The sequence below is a fragment of the Chrysemys picta genome, chromosome 7 (assembly GCF_011386835.1).
Source record: "Chrysemys picta bellii isolate R12L10 chromosome 7, ASM1138683v2, whole genome shotgun sequence".
NCBI classification, from domain to species: domain Eukaryota; kingdom Metazoa; phylum Chordata; order Testudines; family Emydidae; genus Chrysemys; species Chrysemys picta.
Window position 1 is genome coordinate 30,553,977 of NC_088797.1, and position 19,900 is coordinate 30,573,876.

At 50.4% G+C, this 19,900-nt stretch overlaps 1 protein-coding gene across 2 annotated transcripts in view; it reads left to right on the top strand.

Annotated features, from left to right (window-relative positions):
* Window positions 1-3,748: 3,748 nt before the first annotated feature.
* MACROD1 (mono-ADP ribosylhydrolase 1) overlaps window positions 3,749-19,900 on the top strand; it is a 200,523-nt gene continuing 184,371 nt past the window's right edge. The window contains exons 1-3 of one of the 2 annotated variants that reach the window (XM_065552980.1): window positions 3,749-4,159; window positions 9,234-9,335; window positions 9,736-9,855. In XM_065552980.1, the coding sequence (XP_065409052.1) occupies window positions 3,889-4,159; window positions 9,234-9,335; window positions 9,736-9,855 (493 nt within the window). In that variant the 5' untranslated portion in view covers window positions 3,749-3,888. The remainder of the gene's footprint in view (window positions 4,160-9,233; window positions 9,336-9,735; window positions 9,856-19,900) is intronic. The other variant, XM_008179657.4, reaches the window with a different exon arrangement.

Below are 19,900 nucleotides of genomic sequence, written 5' to 3' on the forward strand. Positions count from 1 at the left end.
ATTTTCCATCCTTTTCATTGGGTCTCAGGAACAAAGTGACGACATGCGAGGAGCTGCATCCTGATTGAGCGTAGCGGGTTTGCGTCATCAAGACACCATCCCTTATTGGGAGACTCCAAGAAGGGGGGAAGAGGTTCTGAATGTATAGCTTGCCTGGTTGAGCTGGAGTTCCTAAGGAGTGGTGGTGGTGGTGGTGTGTGAAATACTTGTACGTGCTTTCCACGGCCCCTAATACCGCTGGGTTTTTTTACATGTGCCTTGCACACCCTCCACTGGAGAATCTTGTTTGCATGTACCTTGCAGGCAGCCCTGAGGTGGGGGAACAGGCTGTGTTGGCCTCCCTCCCATGTGATCAATGTGTAATTTTCACTTAAATTCTCTTGAGCTTTTGCACCCGGCCCGTATTTTACACGTGCCATGGGTGCTGTAGTGCAACTATTCCAGTCCCACTTGCCCAGAATTATTAGTCTTTGCACGAGATTCATTGTAAATGAGTAAGTGCAAAAATGTGCGTTCCAGGTTTAAAAAAGTGTCCCATGGTATGCACACAGTACAAAATTTGTACATCATGGTGTGACAGTTATTGCAACCACATGCAGTGTTTTTGAAGACTATATTGTATTCAGTTTATGAATGTTTAGTGTATTGTGGGCCAGGGACTGTATGCAACTCTATGGGATACCACAGCTGCTCCAGAAACAAAAAGCCTCAGAAATTGTAACCAGCTCCAGAAAAATAACAACCCTTGGGTGTTTTCCATATACGTATACTGGTTCAGGCTGGGTTTTCCAGACACTAAAAAACAAAGACTTTTGGTATATAAAGGCTGAGTTTTGAGAGACTGGGGGGGTCTCAACCCTTGCTGAAAAGTTGGAAAGGCTTTGACTAAGACTCCATAAGACTTATGGGTAATTTCTGTTATGTTTAGTAAACATGTAGGAACTTTTGTTGTTTGTTATATTTTCTCTAGGGTTTTTTCTTTTGGTCCTTAAAATGTACTCTGCTGAGAAAGACCTGTGTGGTCACACCGTTAAAAACATGAATTGTCCTCGGAGAGAAAACAGCCCAGGCACTAGCCTTCAGGCAGAAAGGCTGGCTGGCGATGTTACAGTATATGGCAAGGGGCTATGCAACTGCAAACTTAAAACTCTAGGTCAGCAGGGAGTGGGATAAAGGTCCCTGCCCAGAGACTGGTGTTGGTTGGAGCCCTGAGCCATGACTGGGCACACCTGGAGGGACCACACAGATGAAGAAAATAGGTGCAGTTACCCTGAAACTGTGACACATGGCATGCAATGTTATGCAAAATGGGTATATGCTAAAATTAGGCGCTGTGGTGTGTACACTATAATTTTGTAAGTGCAGTGTACAGCAAAGAGCATGGGTTGCATAATTTCTGTATACTTGTGTATTTCCCAGGGCATGATTTTTGTATACAGTGCACATGCCTTGGGGCACGTTCCGTACATACATGTACCTTTGCATGGATTTACCCCCTGCAGCAATTTCACTAACTCAGTGTAACTCCTAGGAGTTTACCTGATGTCATACACCTGCCGGGCTGTTTTCCTCACTGGACACAAATCTCAGCTTTGTTTTCACAGAGGAGTTTCACAATGGGAAGCTCTTATAGAAGCTGAGTGCAGACTACTGGGCAGCTTTCTGTAAAACATTTGTAGGAGCTGATGTGGGGGAGGAACAGGAAATCTGCTGCGCTTTTGGTGCATTATAACAAGGAGAGTGTGGGGGACAGAGTCAGGACTCTTGGGTTCTATTTCCAGCTCTGAGAGGCGAGGAGGGTCTCATAGTTAGAGCAGGGAGGGTCTGGGAATCAGGACTCCTGGATTCTGTCCTTAGATCTAGAAAAGAAGTGGGGTGTAGTAGTTAGAGCAGGGAGGCTTGTAGTTAGGACTTCTGGGTTCTGTCCCCAGCTCTGGAAGAGCAGAGGGGTCTAGTGTTCAGAGGGGGGCAATGGGGAATCAGGACTCCTGGGTTCTGCCCCTTGCTCTGCTAGTGACCTTGGACAAGTCATTTTGCTGCTCTGTGCCTCATTTTCCCCAGGATGGGGAATAACACTGATTTATCCCCAGGAAGTTTGCAAAACTATTGATCACTGTGAAGTGCTTTATAATCCTCCAAAAAAAAAAAAAAAAGGACCAAGCAACAGTATGTGGTGATAAATGCAGAGCTGAATCTTGAAGGCTTGCTCTAAGAACTGCAAATCTTCCTAAATTAGGATTTGGGGGCATAAAAGAGGGTGCCCTGCTCTTTGGATAGCATGGATCTGAAGCAACCGCCCAAGAGACTAGCAAAAGGCCAGGTCTCCCAGCAAGCAGTATCTATCTGTCTTCTGGTGTGATTAGCACTGCTAAATTTAGTAGGGTTGCCAAGGCACCCTGCAAACTCAGGAGGCAAAGATCTATTTATAGATTAAGCTAACCTACTGTGCTGTTAAAATGTCCTGGGTGTGTGAGTGTGTGTCCCCTTTGCAAATGATGGCTTTTTAAAGTATGGTAGTTAGTTGTTTCCTGGTTCCTGCCCACAAGCAGCTTAGAGGCAGGTTGAGAGCAAGAGTCACTGAAATTAAAGAAGAACAGGAGGACTTGTGGCACCTTAGAGACTAAGAGTCCTCCTGTTCTTCTTTTTGCAGATACAGACTAACACGGCTGCTACTCTGAAATTAAATTACATCTTGTTTTGCCTGGGATTCTGGGAACTGTAGTTTGCAAAGTTGGCTCCAAAGTTTTCAGTCTCCCAGTTTTCAAAGTTAAGCCTGGTCCCAAGAGTCTGAGGGGCAAATGTGGAAGAATTCTGTTCTATGTTTAAGCGCAGCGCTTTACCGACATGGGTGAATTAATCCCCCTGTGTGATCTTGGGTGATAAATAATGTTATCCCCATTTTATGTATAAGGAGCTGAGGCATACCGGAGGGAAGAGTCTTGCGAGAAGTCAAACAGCTAGTCACTGGCAGAGCTAGGGATAAAACACAGGAGTCCTGGCTCACAGGCCGCCCTTGTTGTTCTAACTCACTAGAGCTCACTCCCTTTCCAGGGCTAAGACTATAACCCAGGAGGCCTGACTCTCAGCTGTGCCCTGCTCTAACTTACTAGACCACACTCCCCTCCCAGAGCTGGGAATAGAAGCCAGGAGTCCAGAATACAATACTACAATGAATGTAATTATTGAGGGACAGAGTGGTCCAGTGGGTAGGACTGCAGCTCAGGACTCCTGGATTCTAGTCCAAGGTCTGCTGTAGACCTTTCTCTGTGTGCCTCTATTTCCCCTCTCCCCTTTTGTCTAATTGGACTGTCAGCTCTTCAGGGAAGGGACTGCCTGTCATTGTGCATTGGTGCAGCACCCAGCATGACAGGGTGCAAGTCTCAGTTGGGGTCTGTACAGCACCCAGCACAACAGGGGCGGGGCTGGCTGTGCTACCATAATGCAAGGTGCGGCAGGGGCACAGTAATAGTAAAACCAGCTAACAGCAGGGAAGCACATGGTCATCGTAGGCCCTGTTGCTGAACTCAGGCTCTGGATCCCATTGCGCCTGAGATGCTATCCCAAGACACTGATGGGCTTTGCTCATCTCCCTGAGTTTGCTGCATCAGGACTCTTTATTGGGAAGGAAGAGGAAAACTGCCAGAGCCTGGACGGGGGTGGGACTACATTTCCCAGGATCCCTTGCACACAGATGGGCAGGTCTTGCAAGTGCAAAGCCCTTGGTGAGTTTCAGTGGCAGCGCAGCAGCAATTTTGTCCTCTCTCCCACCCCCCTTTGCAAGCCAAATACCAGGTGCAGTAAATAAGGGAGAAGAATTTCTCTCGACTGCTCAGGGACCAACCAGGGAAGCTGGTCTGGGAGACCCAGTGCATTCCCTTCTGTGCTACTATGCCAGGGGTTCTCATGACCCTGCTAGGCAGGAGACTGTCTGGAGCTTTAGGGCAGCTTCTGGGGGGCTGGGGGAAAGGCAGGATCCCTTGGGTGGTGGGTAGTGTCAGGAGGGGCACGTGGAGCTGCAGGGAACCAAGCACTAGCAGCCTTCCCCGTGGCACGGTCCAGTTGGTATCAAGAGCCTTCCGGAGCTGGGCAGCTGCTCCCCCACTAGGCATGGCGGCTAAGGTGGATCTGACCACGTCCACTGACTGGAAAGAGGCAAAAAGTAAGTGTGAGGGTGTGGGTGTGTGCGCGCGCCATGCCCAGTTACCCCTTCCCTCTGCCATGCCTCCCTTTAGCTGGGCATCATACAGCCCTTTGCAGCATGCCTCCACTTAGGGCCACTTACCCTGCCTAATTTTGACCCCAAGGGCATTTGTCTCTTCCCTGGGCACCATGCAGCTGTGCAGGGAATCTGAATACCAACATGAAGTCCACCCCCAGGTATGGAACAGCTGGAGGCCTGTTGCCACAGTGCATTGGGTTAGTTAAAAACTGATACAGCTCTTCCAACATCACTCATCTCTGCACCCCGCCATACAGCATAGGTAGGAATCCCATAATGCCTTGTGCCGCCTCAATGCATTGTGGGTGATTTGTGGGATCCCCTTCTGGAATTGTGGGAGTGCGTGTGTGTGTCAATACTCCCAGCATCCCTTGTGCCATATCCCAGAACTCACCTGGCAGTGGCACCATTCCCAAATTACTTGGAGGGAGGCAGCACTTCCTATCCCAGGTGTTGCATGGAGAACAGAGCTGGTGCGTTAGAGCTGTTCCCTATGGGGCTGGCCTTCTAGAACCAAACCATGGGACCAGAACACTCTGCACTGACTGCTAGTGGCACTGCAGTGTCACATGCCAGCCCTGACCCCACCATGAGAGCTGCCCTGGGCACAGAGAACGTATTGGCCTATCCGCTTTCTAGCAGTCAGTGGCAGAAAGTGCAAAAGCATCCATGTTGTGCTGCTGGCACAGTCCCCCTGGGTTATTAATCCTCTTCATCATGGTAGTGCCTGACACCAGCCAAGAACAGGACCCTGTTGTGCCAGGCACCATACAAACCCAGAGTAAGAGACAGTATCTGCCCCAGTGAAAGATGGTATAGCAGGGCTCATATTGACGGGTGCCTCTGCATTTCATCATTGCACCCCTTCTGGCAGAGCCGGCTTTAGGAAGTGCGGGGCCCGATTCGAACAGTTTTGATGAGGCCCCGGCAGGGATGACTGAAAAAAAAAAAACACGTAAAAAAACATGTGGGGCTTGTTCTCACCGGGCGGCACTCGTAGTCTTCGGTGGTTTGTCCTTCACTCGCTCCGGGTCTTTGGTGGCACTGAAGGACCTGCTGCCGAAGTGCTGCCGAAGACCCAGAGCGAGTGAAGGACCCGCCGGTGAAGTGCCGCCGAAGACCCGGAGCGCTGCCAGGTGAGTAAAAATTAAAAAGGAGCCTCTAGCCAGGGAAGGGATTCTCGGCCACTTGCCCCCACCCCGGCGGCCCTGCCACTGGGCGCGGGGCCCTCTTAGGCGCGGGGCCCGATTCGGGGGAATTGGTGGAATTGGCCTAAAGCCGGCCCTGCCTTCTGGGGCTGGCTTATTATCATAAAACCCAACACCGCAGCCCTCTTCCCTGGCCCCTTTCAGTTTATATTGAGATTCAGCATCCATATAGCCTCACCCAAGCCCCCATGCTCTAGGCTCAAGAGTCTTTTCAGCCCCTAATTAGGGGATTATCTTCCTCAAGGCTGGGGCACAGGATTTCTTAGGCCCTTGGCACAGCTGTCTTAGGCCGAACCTAACGGTCCAAGACAGAAAAATTGGGAGCTCTTTAAGAAGAGTGTATTAGATGGCCAAAAAGCCACAATTCCACAATCACGCAAGATGACAATTTTGGCCAAAAGCCCAGCCTGGCTCACTGGCAAAGTGAAGGCGGCAGTTAGAAATTAAAAAGAAAGTAATATAAAACAAATGGAAAAAGGGAGTAATAGCAATGATCTAAATTAGAGGGTAGGAAATGTAGAAAACTGATAAGAGGCACTGAAGACATCAGGGAAAAATGCATTTCTGGCAGGGCTAAGGAAAATAAGCAGTTTAAGTATCTTAAGAACAAAAGAAATCCTAGCAATGGTACAGGCCAGTTACAAGCTGGAGATGGTAAAACTACTGTTAATGATGCAGAAAAGACAGAAGCGCTCAATAAATATTTCTGTTCTGTATTTGGAAAGACATAGGATGATGTACTTGTAACCATCCTCATGTGAGAAGTACTTTTCAGTCCATTATTAACTAAGGAGGAAGTTAAAACACATCTATGAGGGATAAATATTTTTAAATCAGCCAGTCCAGATAACTTGCACCTGAGAGTCCTAAAAGAGCTGTCTGAGGAGATCTCTGGCTTGCTTGATGGTAATTTTTAATCAATCTTGGAATACTGGGGAAATTTCAGAAGACTGGAAGAGTGCTAATGTTATACCAGTCCAAAAGGGCGAGTGGGATGACTCAGGTAACTGTAGGCTGGTTAGCCTGATATCAGTCCTAGGCAAAATAATGGAAAAACTGATATGGGAGTCAGGTGATATAGAACGAAAGGATGGGCCTATAATTAATGTCAGTTTGATAGGAAATAGGTCTTGTCAAACAAATCTGATTTCTCTCTTTGAGGAGATTGCAAGGTTGGTTGATAAAGGTAACAGCGTAGATGCAATACACTTAGACTTATGTACGGCATTTGACTTCATGCTGTACAACAATAATAAGCACTATGTAATATCAGTAGAGCACATGTTACCTGGATTAAGAACTGGTTAACTGACAGATTTCAAAAAGTAGCTGTCAAGGGTGAATCCCTATTGAATGGAGATGAGTCTCAGGGTGGCTGGCCCTTTAAGGGGAGCCTGGAGTAGGGCCCTCTCTACTGTGATGGGCTTCTTTAAGGGGAATGAGTCCATTGTGCCAAACTGCCGAGGTGGCTGCTTGGCAGTGAATTGGTTAATGGGCATCTGGACCAGATAAAGGGCCTCAGACCAGTTGGAGGAGGATGCTTGTTAGGAAGAGGAGGTTCCCAAGGGCAGGAGTTTCAGTGGTACAGAGGAAGAAAACTCCCAGGGAAAGGAACTTAAGGAGGAGCCTAGATAGCTGCAGGAGGCCCAGCCTACTAGGATCTGTGCTGCCTGGAGAAGAGTGGCAGTCAGATGGAGGGCCCTGGCTCCAGGGAAGGAATGGTGGCTGAGTGCCTCTTGGCTAAAGGGCCCAGGATGATAAACACAGATGGAGTCTGCCTCCCTGCTAAGAAGACTGGGTGATGGTCTTGTGTTTCTGTAAAAGTTTCTGTTGTTAAATGAGACCTTCAAAAGCCTTGCCAAGCCTCCTAATGACCCAGTTGGGGAAATTGTCAGGGTGTGTCTGAAGTGCTGTACCTGGCCACAAGGGGGCGTGTGGGATGGCATCTGCCTTACAGGGCATCCCTAGTGAAGTTCTGTAGGGATCAGTATTAGGCCTGATGCTAGTCCACATTTCCATCAATGCACTGGAAGTAAATATAAAATCACTGCTGCTAAAATTGATGGATGACTCAAAGATTTTTGGAGTGGGATGGTGAGGACAGTCCTGCACAGCAATCCACACTGCTTGGTAAGCTGGGCCCATTCCAACGAAGCATGTTTTATTACAGCCAAACGTGAGAGCATATATCTGGGAACAAGGCTTGCTGGCCGTTCCTACAGAAGGGGGGACTGTATCCTGGAAAGTGGTGACTCTGAAAAGGATTTCAGAGTGGTAGCCTTGTTAGTCTGTATCAGCAAAAACAACGAGGTGTCCTTGTGGCACCTTAGAGACTAACAAATTTATTTGGGCATAAGCTTTTGTGGGCTAAAACCCACTTCCAAACAACTCAGGATGAGCTCCTAGTGTCACGCTGGGATAAAAAGGGCTGGTGCGATCCTGACATGTATGAAGAGGGAAGTAGTGAGTCAGAGCAGAGAGGTGAGTTTACCTCTGAATACAGCCCTGGCGAGACCCCGGCTGGACTGGTACATCCAGTTGTGGGGATCACATTTCAAAACCAATGTTGAAAATTTGGAGAGGGTGCAAAAAAGATCCCCAAAAATGATTTGAGAGTGGGAGAAGATGCCGTAGAGTGAGAGACCTGGGGGGCTCAGTCTGGTGCTGATTTCCCCTCCCTGGTGCAGCGCACTCCTTGTTTGCAGAGGATCCCAGTCTCAGGTTCTGCAGGTGGGCATTGGCAGGGTGTGATGCTCCCCCAGCCGGGCAGGCAGGGCCGTGCCACTCGGAGGGCCCCAGGCTCAGAGTGCATCACACCAGCGCCTGGGTCCACCCTGCTCTGCAGGGCCACCTCAAGCAAGGCCCCTCCCCTGCACAGCTCTGCGTACCTGGCTCTCACAGTGTTGTCACAGTGACAGGGTTTCAGCTGGGCTGGGAGCAGGGCAGACTGCATTGTTTGGGGAAACCCCCTCTGACTGGCTGCCTGCCCCACGGGCCCGCCTCCTGGGGTGAACAGCCAATTGGAGTGGCTTTTGGAAGTGCTCTCAGCAACGTTGAAGCCATGCTCACCGCAGGGGAGGGGAGAGCCCTGAGCTGGGGGTGGCCAATGGCTCCCCTTGGGAGCAAGGGGGATGGGTTGTGTGAGGGGGATGAGCCCCTGGAACTGCTTGCCCAGCCTGAAGGGGGAGGGGGACCTCACTCCAGCTAGGCCAGGGAGAGGGGGGTGAGGAGCCCAGGAGATGCAGAGGTGGGGCTGGGCTGGAGACAGAATGAATGGAGGGAGGGGGCGGGGTGTAAGGTGGCATGAGGGGGGATTGGGTGAGGGATGGGGAGTGAGTGGGGTGTAAGGTGGTGTGAAGGGGGATTGGGTGAGGGATGGAGCTGAGGGGGCAGAAGTGATGGGCAGACTGGGGGGACAGTTTTGACTTGGAGGTGGTGTGGGGGGCAGAACTGGTCAGGGGTTGGGCAGATGGCAGCGGTGGGGGGGGAGAGCTCCTGCAGCAGGAGCCAAAGTCACCTTACCCAATAAAGCGGGAGATTGAGCAGAACTAATTGTCCCCGCCTGCCCCCGCACACACTCACTGGGCATGGGCTGTGGGAGTTCAAACATCAAACACCACAATACACTATTTATAACAAAATCTCCTGGTTGGGGTGGGGTCTGACTCATGGTTTTGCTCCCTTGGGGTGGGCAATACCGAGCTGTATGGATGAGAAGCGCTACAGAAGTGCTGGGGGTGATTATAGGGGCACCTGATTCTCGTTACCCTAGTAACACTTCTGTGGGCCTTGTCCCTCCCCTGCAGCATACCTGAAAGGTCTGAATCAGAAGCAAAGACGGGAGCATTACTACACCAAGGACTTCGTCACACTGAAGGACATCGACACCTGGAAAAAAATGGCTAAAAGTGAGGCTGGGGGTTTTAAAATCCTTTATTAGTGCGTAGTAGATTTTCATTATGGGTTGGGGTTGAGGGGCACTGACAGAGCAGTGGTGGGGGAGCTCAGGGTTGGGATAGCAGGGGACTGTGGGTTGGGATTGAGGGGCACTTCAGTGGTCTCCCAGCATAGCCATGTGGATGTTAGAACCCAGTGTGAATTGTGGGGTGGAGGGCTCCCCAATTCTGGGATCTGCTCTCCCTCTCGCTTCTGATAGAGCCTAGGCCAATCATGCTTTGGGGCATGGCACAGCCCTGCCCTTTCTATCCCAGAATCCTGATTCTGGTGGCACAATGGATGAAGCAGGGTATGGCTGGACGCTTTTCCTGTAGGGCGTGGAGATCCCTGACCTTGGACCCTTGTCTCTAGGTGCCCGACTGAAGCAGCCCGAGGAGACCAAATTCCCCAAAGACAATCACCTGAACGAGAAGATCTCGCTTGTCCGCCGGGACATCACCAAACTGGAGGTGGATGCAATCGTCAATGCTGGTGAGTGGGTTACAGATCCCCTCTGCTGACCGGACCCCCTGCTCATGTAGCACCAACAGCTCCTCCTCTCTGCATGTTGCTGGTTGGGGTGGAGGCTTTGGGTCACGGCGGGCTCGAACCCCATGGTGAACATATGGCGAAAGAGGGTTGGGTGTGAGAAAACGTGCTCCCATCCATGTCTGGGACTGGCAGGAGTGCCAGCTGCCCGTCAGGCTGTGCTCTGAGCCAGGAGAGGGAGTTTCAGTGGGGTAGGGTGCTGGGCTGCCCCCAAGAGCAGCTGGCTAGGTGCCATTTGGCTCTGGCCTGTCTGTTCTGGAGGGTGGGGCTCCTGTCTGCTGAGAGAACATGCAGCCTGTGCCACTTCTGCACAGTTCTGTTGCCCCCCAGAACCCATTGGTTGTGTAGGACTTAACCCCATCCCATATGTGGTATAGGGTCTGTCGATCATCCCACTAAAGAACTGCTGTGTGTGTAGGTTCTAGCCCTTTTCCAGATGTTCTATAAGGTTGGTTATTTGCCTGCCCAAAGATTATGGTGCGTGTATAGGATTTTGGTTGGCTGTGGAGGGTGGCTTGATCTATTTCCACCAGTAGCTGCTATATATGTGTGTCCATGGGCTCTGTGTCTCCTAGTTACTTAGTGAGTGGTCTCTGTGAGGTGGTTGGGGTTCGTTACTGTCTGTCTGTCTGGGGGAAGGGTGGGTGTGGATTTATCTGAGGGTTTTTGTTTTGTTTTTAAACCTTTGTTCAGAGCAAAACTTCCCTTCCCCATTAGTGAAGCTGGGGTGTGTCTGACTGAATTGAGGGAGGTGGGTTTCATGTGGCACTGGCCTCGTTTTTGCTGCTGTCCCTCTGTGAGCTTGGCTTGGGGTGGGGGTCATAATATTGCTGGAAATGGGGCTCTGCAACTAACCCTCCCTGAGCTTTGGGCGGCTGTAGAACCCCAACCCTGCCACCCATTGGGAAATGGGCTGAACCAAACTCGAGGGGTGGGTGGGTTGGGTGCTGTCCAGATTCCATGACTGTTCTGATACAACTGAATGCCCCTCTGTTGTACAAAAGCTGAGCCGGGTGTGGGGCAGGCTCTCCTCTCCAGCGTCTTCAGGAAATGAACCAGTGAGACATCACTCCCTGCAGCCCAGGCTGTCGGCCAGACTCAGGTGAGCGTAGTTGTCAGTTACTCAGGGCAGCTCCCCACTCTGAGTGATCGGCTCAGGCTCTCTGCAGACTCAGGCAGGGGTTGCTGCGTGTGTTACCCTGGGCCAGCTCCCCCTTTTTGGTGTGCTTGGCTCAGGGTCTCTGCAGGCTCGGGCAGGCGTTGCTGCAGCAGTTACACTTGAGGTCACATTTTCCAGCTTTTTGGCTTAAATCTTTCTTTGTTTAAAATGGAAGTCGAGACTCGTGCATCATCCCATGACTCCAGGAGTTGGGTTTTTAAGAGAAATGTCAAGTAGCAGGCGCTTTTTTGTGGGAGCTGGCAAGTGTGATCATGGACCTGATGCCTTAGAGATGATAGGCCCCATGTTCTGTTCCTTGCAACTCTCTTGCCCTGGGGCTGGATTGGAGCCAATGCCCCCTTGAGGGGAAAGGCCCCGTGTCCCATTTCCCATCCCCTGAGCCAGCCACTCACCCTCCCTCTGATCGGGGGCCAGATTGGAGCTGGTGGCCCCTAGAGGGGAAAGGCACTTTATCCAATTCCTTTTCTGCAAAGCATTCTGTGACCAGGAACTCTGTGCGAACAATGAGAGGGAGAGAGAGAGAGACGCTGTATCCAAATGACATCACTGAAAGATGAGACGGTGTCAGATTCTGATTCACCTTCTCCCTCTGTGGTCCCCAATCTGGTGTGTGCCAGAACTGAATGATGGAGCCTTCCCCGGCATCTCCCCTTCCTTAGCACAGACTCTCCATTCTGTAAGCAATTCATCCCAGAGTCCCTCATGAGAGATGGCTCCAGTGCAATTTATCTCTGACATCTGGCTAAGGAGCCTGTCAACCCAGTCAGCACATGCCTCTTAAGCTGCAGGGAGATAAACTCTAGCCATATGTTCCCTGTGTGTGTTCCTCATGGCGGGTGCTTGTGGGGAAAGGGCTCTGCTTAGAGCTGGCTGCTTTCTGAGAACTGTCTCGACCATGGGAATTACCAGACTGGTCCATCCATCCCTGTATCCCACCTCTGACAAAAAGAAGAACAGGAGTACTTGTGGCACCTTAGAGACTAACAAATTTATTAGAGCATAAGCTTTCGTGGGCTACAGCCCACTTCTTCGGATGCATATAGAATGGAACATATATTGAGGAGATATATATACACACATACAGAGAGCATAAACAGGTGGGAGTTGTCTTACCACCTCTGAGAGGCCAATTAATTAAGAGAAAAAAAACTTTTGAAGTGATAATCAAGCTAGCCCAGTACAGACAGTTTGATAAGAAAACTCCCACCTGTTTATGCTCTCTGTATGTGTGTATATATATCTCCTCAATATATGTTCCATTCTATATGCATCCGAAGAAGTGGGCTGTAGCCCACGAAAGCTTATGCTCTAATAAATTTGTTAGTCTCTAAGGTGCCACAAGTACTCCTGTTCTTCTTTTTGCGGATACAGACTAACACGGCTGCTACTCTGAAACCCACCTCTGACAGTGGCCAGTACAAGATGCTTCAGAGGAAGTTGTGAGAGCCCCGTGGTGGGCAGATGTTGGGTAACCTGTTTTCCATGAACATCTGATCCTAACCCTCTACTAGAGATCAGCTTAAGCCCTGAATCCTGAGGGTTTAGCTCCCATCCAAAATCTTTGTTAGGGAGGTTTTGTTACTCTGCCTTTGGCACTTATATGACAAGTACTGAAAAACTGTCAGATTCTGGGGTCCACAAATCCAGGTGATGTTACTAGATTGGAGAGGATTCAGAGAAGAGCCCCGAGAATGATTAAAGGATTGGAAACAGTGCCTTATAATGAGATACTCCAGGAGCTCTGTCTGTTTAGCTTACTGAAAGTTAAGGTGTGATTTGGTTACAATCTATAGCAGGGGTGGGAAAACTTTTTGGCCCAAGGGCCACATCTGGGTATGGAAATTTTATGCCGGGCCATGAATGCTCACAAAATTGGGGGCTGGGGTGCGGGGGGGGGGGGGGGTGAGGGCTCTGGCTGAGATGTGGGCTGTGGAGTGGGGCCAGAAATGGGGAGTTCAGGGTGCGGGAGGGAGCTCTAGGCTGGGGCAGAGGGTTGGAGTGCAGGGAGTGGGGAGGGCTTCAGCTGGGGGTGCGAGCTCTTGGGTGGGGCTGGGGATGAGGGGTTTGGGGGTGCAGGAGGGTGCTCTGGGCTGGGACCGAGAGGTTTGGAGGGCAGGAGGGGGATCAGGGCTGGGTCAGGAGTGCAGGCTCCGGGTGGCTCTTGCCACTGCTTCCAGGAGCTGCTTGAGGTATATTCCCCCCTCCGGCTCCTATGCAGAAGCATGGCCAGGTGCCTCTGCGTGCTGCCAGGTCCGCAGGCGCCGCTCCTGCAGCTCCCATTGGCTGCAGTTCCTGGCCAATGGGAGCTGTGGGGGAGGCACTTGGTGCAGGGGCAGCGGGTGGAACCCTCTGGCTCCCCCTACATATAGGAGCCGGAGGGGGGACATGCCGCTGTTTCCGGGAGCCATGGCATGCGTGGAGCGGGACAAGACCCGGACCCTGCTCCCCGGCGGGAGCTTGAGGGCCGGATTAAAACATTTGAAGAGCCGGATTTGGCCCCTGGGCCATAGTTTGCTCACCCCGGTGTATAGGAACCTACATGGGGAACAGAAGTTTGATGGTAAAGGTCTCTTTAATCTAGGAGACAAAGGTCCAATAAGATCCAATGGCTGGAAGATGAAGTGAGATAAATTTTGACTGGAAAATAAGGCACAGATTTGTATCAGTGAGGGTGATTAACCACTGGAACAACTTCCCAAGGGGAGTGGTGGATTCTCCATTATTAGTTGTGTTTTAAATCAAGATTGGCTGTTTTACTAAAAGATCTGCTCTGGTTCAACCAGGAATTAATTCAGGGCTGTCCTATGGGGCCTTTGTTATACTGGAGGTCAGACTAGACAATTAAAGTGGTCCCTTCTGGTCTTACAATCTATGAATCCACTGTTCTAGCTCTGGACATTCTCGTTAGAAATACACCGCTACCTCGATATAACGCGACCCGCTATAACACGAATTCGGATATAACGTGGTAAAGCAGCACTCGGGGGGGGTTGCGCACTCCAGCGGATCAAAGCAAGTTCAATATCACGCGGTTTCACCTATAATGCGGTAAGATTTTTTGGCTCCCGAGGACAGCGTTATATCGGGGTAGAGGTGTATAAATACTCAGCCCATCTTTGGATCTTGCTAAGTTTTTGATTTCAACAGCATCCCATGGAAGAGAGTTCTGCTGGCTAATAATGCGTCAAGTGAATAAAGTATTTCCTTTGATCAGTTTAGAATTGGCCACCTCCCATTGCAGTGGTGATCCCCTGTCTCTTGTGTTATGTGACGGAGAACAGAAGTGTCCCCTTTTCCAATTGCTCTAGCAAGCCCTGAAGGTTCAAAGTCACTGGAGGATTATTTTGTACTGCGTAGCTACAGGCCCTGCCTGAAATCAGGAGGCCCCTGTTGTGCCGGGTGCTGTACCGACCCACAATTCAATGAGGAGGTTGCAAATGAATTTTTGTTCCCTTAAAAAAGGGTGATTGGGTTTTTTTGACACAACGGCATTTCTGGTTGAAATTATGTTTTGATGGGAAAATTTCCCTCCCACACGCTTAGGCGCTAGCGGAGGGGGCTCGTGTTTGTAACAGAACCTGGGGTGCTGTGGGGGGCACACCAAGAGGAGGTGAAGCAATGAGTGTGACAAGCCAGGAATATGCCTATGGCAGGAGGGTTAGGAATGGATGTGAGAAGGGGCCAGTTTGCAGACACGGGAAGGGCAGCTGTTTGAAGGGCAGTGGCCAAGCCAAGCTCAGAGTGGCTGAGGGCGAATGAGCAGGTGTTTGGGGAGCAGGAGCACTCTCTAGGATTGGAAGGCATGAGAAATTGCTGTGGCTGAGTGCTTCAGGGACTAGCAGAGCCATTTCTTAAATGCAGCCTTGGACTCTTGGCTGGAAACGGGAACGCAGAGGTGGTAATGAAGTGGTGGAGGCTGCGACAGCAGATTTGGAGAAAACGCTAAAGGCAAGATGGTAATTTGGGCAGCAGTAAATAATTTAAACCCTGTCGTGCTGGGTGCTGCAGAGACCCTGACCAAAGTTAGGACCCCGGTTTGTGCAGAGCCGCATGACACACAGTGAGAGACAGTCCCTGCCCTAAAGAGCTCACGTTCTGAATTGACAAGGGGTGGGTGGGAAGATAGACGCAGTGTGAGGGGAAGGGGTTACCCAAGGCCAGTGGCAGAGCTGGGAACAGAGCCCAGATTTCCCCTCCTTCCCTTTGTCTGATTTGGCTCTTTCTGGCTTTGCTTCATATAGAATTTGCACCAGTGACTTAAATCCCTGGTGGAATGGAGTTAGTTAAGCCAGTGCAACCCCTGTGGATATTTGTATCTGCTTAAAACGGCTTAATCGGTTTAGTTTGTGCCTGTAAATTGACTGATGTGAGGTTAAATCGATATAAGCCAGGTTTAAATTGATGTAAGGGCATCCACATGCAACGTTGCATTGGAAACGCTAACTTGATGTAAAGTCACATCTCTGGTTATATTGGTGTAACTTTGTATTTAGACCTGTCTGTGCAGCACAGTGGGGCCTCTGATCTCACTTGACCCTACCTTGCTAGACATAACAAGTAATAACACATCTAAGATTGACACAGCTGATTCTTCACTGAAATGTTCTCTCCCCCGCCCCATGGCTGGGCAGCAGGGGGCGCCAACGTCTCAGCTTTCCAATGTGCTGCTTATTAATTTCCGCCCCAATAAATCAACCTGTTTATTAGAAGAATAAAAGTCTTAACTAACAAGGGGCTTTGTCAGTGCTTCATAAATCCTGCTTCTGTGCCTCATGAAACCCATATGTGGTTAATTCATATGTAAAGTCACAAGCAGGAATATAATACCTGTCCATTAAATTCTACGCGACTTGATAATCATCATTAGCCATGAGTAATTGCCTGATCAGCATTGCACAGCAGCAAGGGAAATGCATTTAAGCTAGTAGTTCGTCTGTACTAATAGGGTGTGTGGGGATGGGGGGGTTCATTTCCGGTCCTGGGGGCACAACATACTCCTTTGTAGGCCACTGCTCCTGGGAAGAGGGGGCTGGTCCGGGCTTTTCCTGCATGAAATGGAGCATTCCTGCCAGGGCGTTGTTCCCCTGGAGGCTTGCAGCACTGAGCTGGGTGGGCCTGGCTCCTTGGTTGAAAATCTAAGGGGTTCCAGTTCCCTACGGGGCAGGGCAGGGGACGTCCTTGGCTGACGTACACTGACACAGGTCCGTTGGTGACAATTTACAGCTCCGATGACTAATTTACAGCTGCTGGGGTCCTGGCCACGCTCATTCCAATGGAGCGGTGGCCAATTTACACCAGCCAGGGATCTGGCCTGAAGACCCTATGAAGATGTAAGAGGACTGCAAAGTTTGATCTCAAAGAACAGTATGGATATTAACAAAGCATCCCATTTCCATTTACAAATGGAAAACATGATGCACAGACAGGGAAAGTGACTCACCCAAGACCATACAGCAAATTGGTGGCAAAGCTGCGAATAGAACCCGGGAGTCCTGACTCCCAGTCCCCTGCATTCTGATCACTAGTTGGCCTCTGTAGTTAAGATAATAATGAAGTGAGACATGATTATGGCCACTCGTCATACAGAACCTGGGGACATAATATTCAGATGTTGGTTGCTAACATTAGGCCCCTAAATGAATATTTGAGCATGTAGAGATTTGGCTTGATTCCTGTACACCCCACTAACTGCTTAGGCTCTCAAGAGACAGGCCGGCTTGTAGCTAAAGCTCTGGGCCAAGATTCAAGGCACCTGGGTTCAATTTGAGATTGGGGGGGCCCCCCACGTGCCAGGCATTGCACATACACAGAGTGAGAGGCAGTCCTTGCTTCAAAGAGCTCACCGGCTAAATAGATAAAGGGGGAGGAAAACTAAGATGAGGAAGTGACTTGCCCACATCAGAACCCAGGAATCCTGAGCTATCCGACCCAGTGTGTCTGTCTGGACTGCACTGCTTTTCATCTTGGGAATTAATAACCTCTGACAACCTTGGGAGACCTGGTTCAAGCCCCTGCTTTTCCACAGGCTTCCTGTGTGACTTTGGGCAAGTCGTTGTTTCTGTCTGTGCCCAGTGTCCCCTGGGGATGAGAGCACTGCCCTGCCTTACAGGCAGCTTGTGAGGATAACTACATGACAGCAGTGGGGTTCTCCGCCTGTTTGGGTTCAGGCCCCATCTCTAAACTGTGGTGGCTTTTTATTACCCAGAAACCTCTCCAGATGTCCAAGACCATGCAGGGATCCACTGGGAGAGGGGAGGCTCTGAGCTAAAATTCCAGATGCTCCAGCCAGAGGTGAACGACTGGCACGCACCCCACTGGCAATTGGGGGAAGGGGCAAAAAACTGAGACACCCAAAACACCCTCTGTCCCCCCATGAGCAGTGTAAGGAGTGGGGAGGATTTGGGGGGCCTGGAGGTGAAGTGGAGAGATTATGGGGCCAGGTGGTGTAGTGAGGAAGGAGTTGCAGGGGGTAGGGTGGGGAGGTTGGGGAAGGAATTGGAGTGCAGTGAAGGTCTGGGGGAAGGCTCTGGAGCCCAGGGGAGGGTGGGGGGAGCCGACAGCTCCCAAAAACCACATGGCCCACACACACGGCCTATGGTTGCACAGGGTAAAAGTGTGAGGGTAATGTGGGGTTCTGGGGGTAATGTGGGGGGGCTGGGGAAGGAGTGGGGGGGGACAGAAAGGGCTGGGGGTGTAGTGGGGAAGGATATGCAGACACTTTGCTGGGGTTCCAGAGTTGTGAGCCACTGTTACCCCATCAGCCTCAGCAAGTGAGAGCTTTGCTTAGCTATGTGCCAGCTCCCTGACACACCAGCCTGGCTGCCTTGCCAGCAAACTTTTTAGGGCTCGGCCAGCCCAAAGCTCGCCTAGCTGATAACAATCAGTGACCTCCCGAGTGCCACAGAACCATCTTCACCTGCAGCACTCAACCCCCCCCTTACTGCACCACCCACAAAACCTTATCAGATCCACTGCTCCTCTACAGAGACAGTCTGCAGCAGCTTATTAACTTATGGAGGTTTACAAACCCTCCCCTTCCGTCAAAGCACTGAGTTGGTTTATAGTACAAGTAAAACAAGTTTAATTAACAGAAGGACCCAGGTTTAAGTGATAGTGAGTATAAGGACTAAAGACCGAGGAATGGTTACAAACACACCGAAGTAAGAAACTTGTCTAAGGTGTCCGTGTAACCGAACAAACTAGAAACCTTTATGCAAAGAAGTTTTTCTCTCCAGTCGTTCCTCCAGCGTGCCTGCCCAGTTTTTTAGCTAGGACCCCTTGCAGAGCTCAGACTGCTTGGGTTCTTTGTCTCCCCAGGTGAAGGATAAATTAGGGGCTCTCTCCCCCTCCTTTTATAGTTCACTAAACCTTTGAAATGTGGTCTTTGACAGGGAAGCCCAGACAAAGCTGCTCTCTCCTGCTGGGGTGTAGATGCCATGCTGTCTTCTCCTCCGCTTGATGCCTTTATTTACCTTCTGTAAATGGTCCGTCATTGTCTCTGCCTGACGACCAGGCTAGTCAGACAAGCAAATACACGTTCCTTTGTCTAGGGCAGACTGGGCATTGCTTGGCAAACACATTTCCAGCACGTATTTATAACTCTTAGTGCACACCCAGAACATACACCACAGTGCATTACCAGATACCGTGCATGACACCTTTTGGATCCATATCATGACAACCGTGTGTGTGGTGTGTTAAACTGGTCAGGCCAACTGAGATTTACTATTACTTACCAGGGAGCCCTTTGCCAACCAGCTTTGGGGTTTTCCTAGGGTCACAGGTACATTGGGGGGCTGGTACTTACCAGAGGACATGACACCAGCTGCTCCCTCTTGGCTCCTGTCCCATGAAGCTGCTGGACTTGGCTTACTGCTCCGGGCATTGTGATTGCTGGGATGGCAGTGCTGCCCATGTTCGGCCCAGCCATCCCTCTAGCATGATGACGGGGCTGGTCAGGCCAAATCTGTGTGAATGGCTTTGCAACCTGGCATATAGGGTTGCAGTGCCACTCATTCAAATTTGGCCCAGGTGGCTCCATGTCATCATGCCAGAGGGCCAAACCTGAGCAGTGTTGCGATCCTGGAGGTCACAGTGCCCGGTATGGGAAGCCGAGCCGAGCCCAGCCAGCCCCGTGACCCTTGGATGCATTCTGGTAACCCAGTTTTGGGTCATAACCCACGAATTGAGAAACCCTGCAGTAAAGATTGTGAGGTGCCAAATATCATGGTGAGGGGGACCATAAAAGTATCATAGATAGATCAAGAGCCTTTTCTCTGGTTCCCTAGCTATAGAATTCAGCTGAACAGCAACTGCCCTAGTCTTGCCCTGGTTCTATTAGGCAGGTGATGGTCCTTCTTCATTCTAGCTCTCTGTGGATAGATCAAGCCAGTACCAAGTCCCTTCTGTTATGAATCACTGCCTTCTAATACAATGGCTATGGGACTGCGAAGAGCAGGAGACAAACTCTAAGCAGATATTGCAATGCTGAAGTGTCAGTGTAAATTGCTTTATCTGTCACTTCAACTCTGTCGCTCTCTGCTGTTTGCCATCCCTTGGGGAAATCAGTTGCCAGAGATGCGGGGATAGTGCCTGGGCGGAGCTCGAACTTTGTGGCTTTACAGAACACGTCGGCAAGGGAAACTGCACCGTTTTGGGGGTGGAGGCAGCTTACCAGGGTGAAGAATGGATTTGGGGTTTTTTTTCTGGAAATTCTGAAAAATTGGGGGGGAAAATAATTGTTTTGGGTCCAACTGAACTTTCAGTAAATGGAAAAGTTAGAAGATTTGTTTTGATTGTGATCGCGTT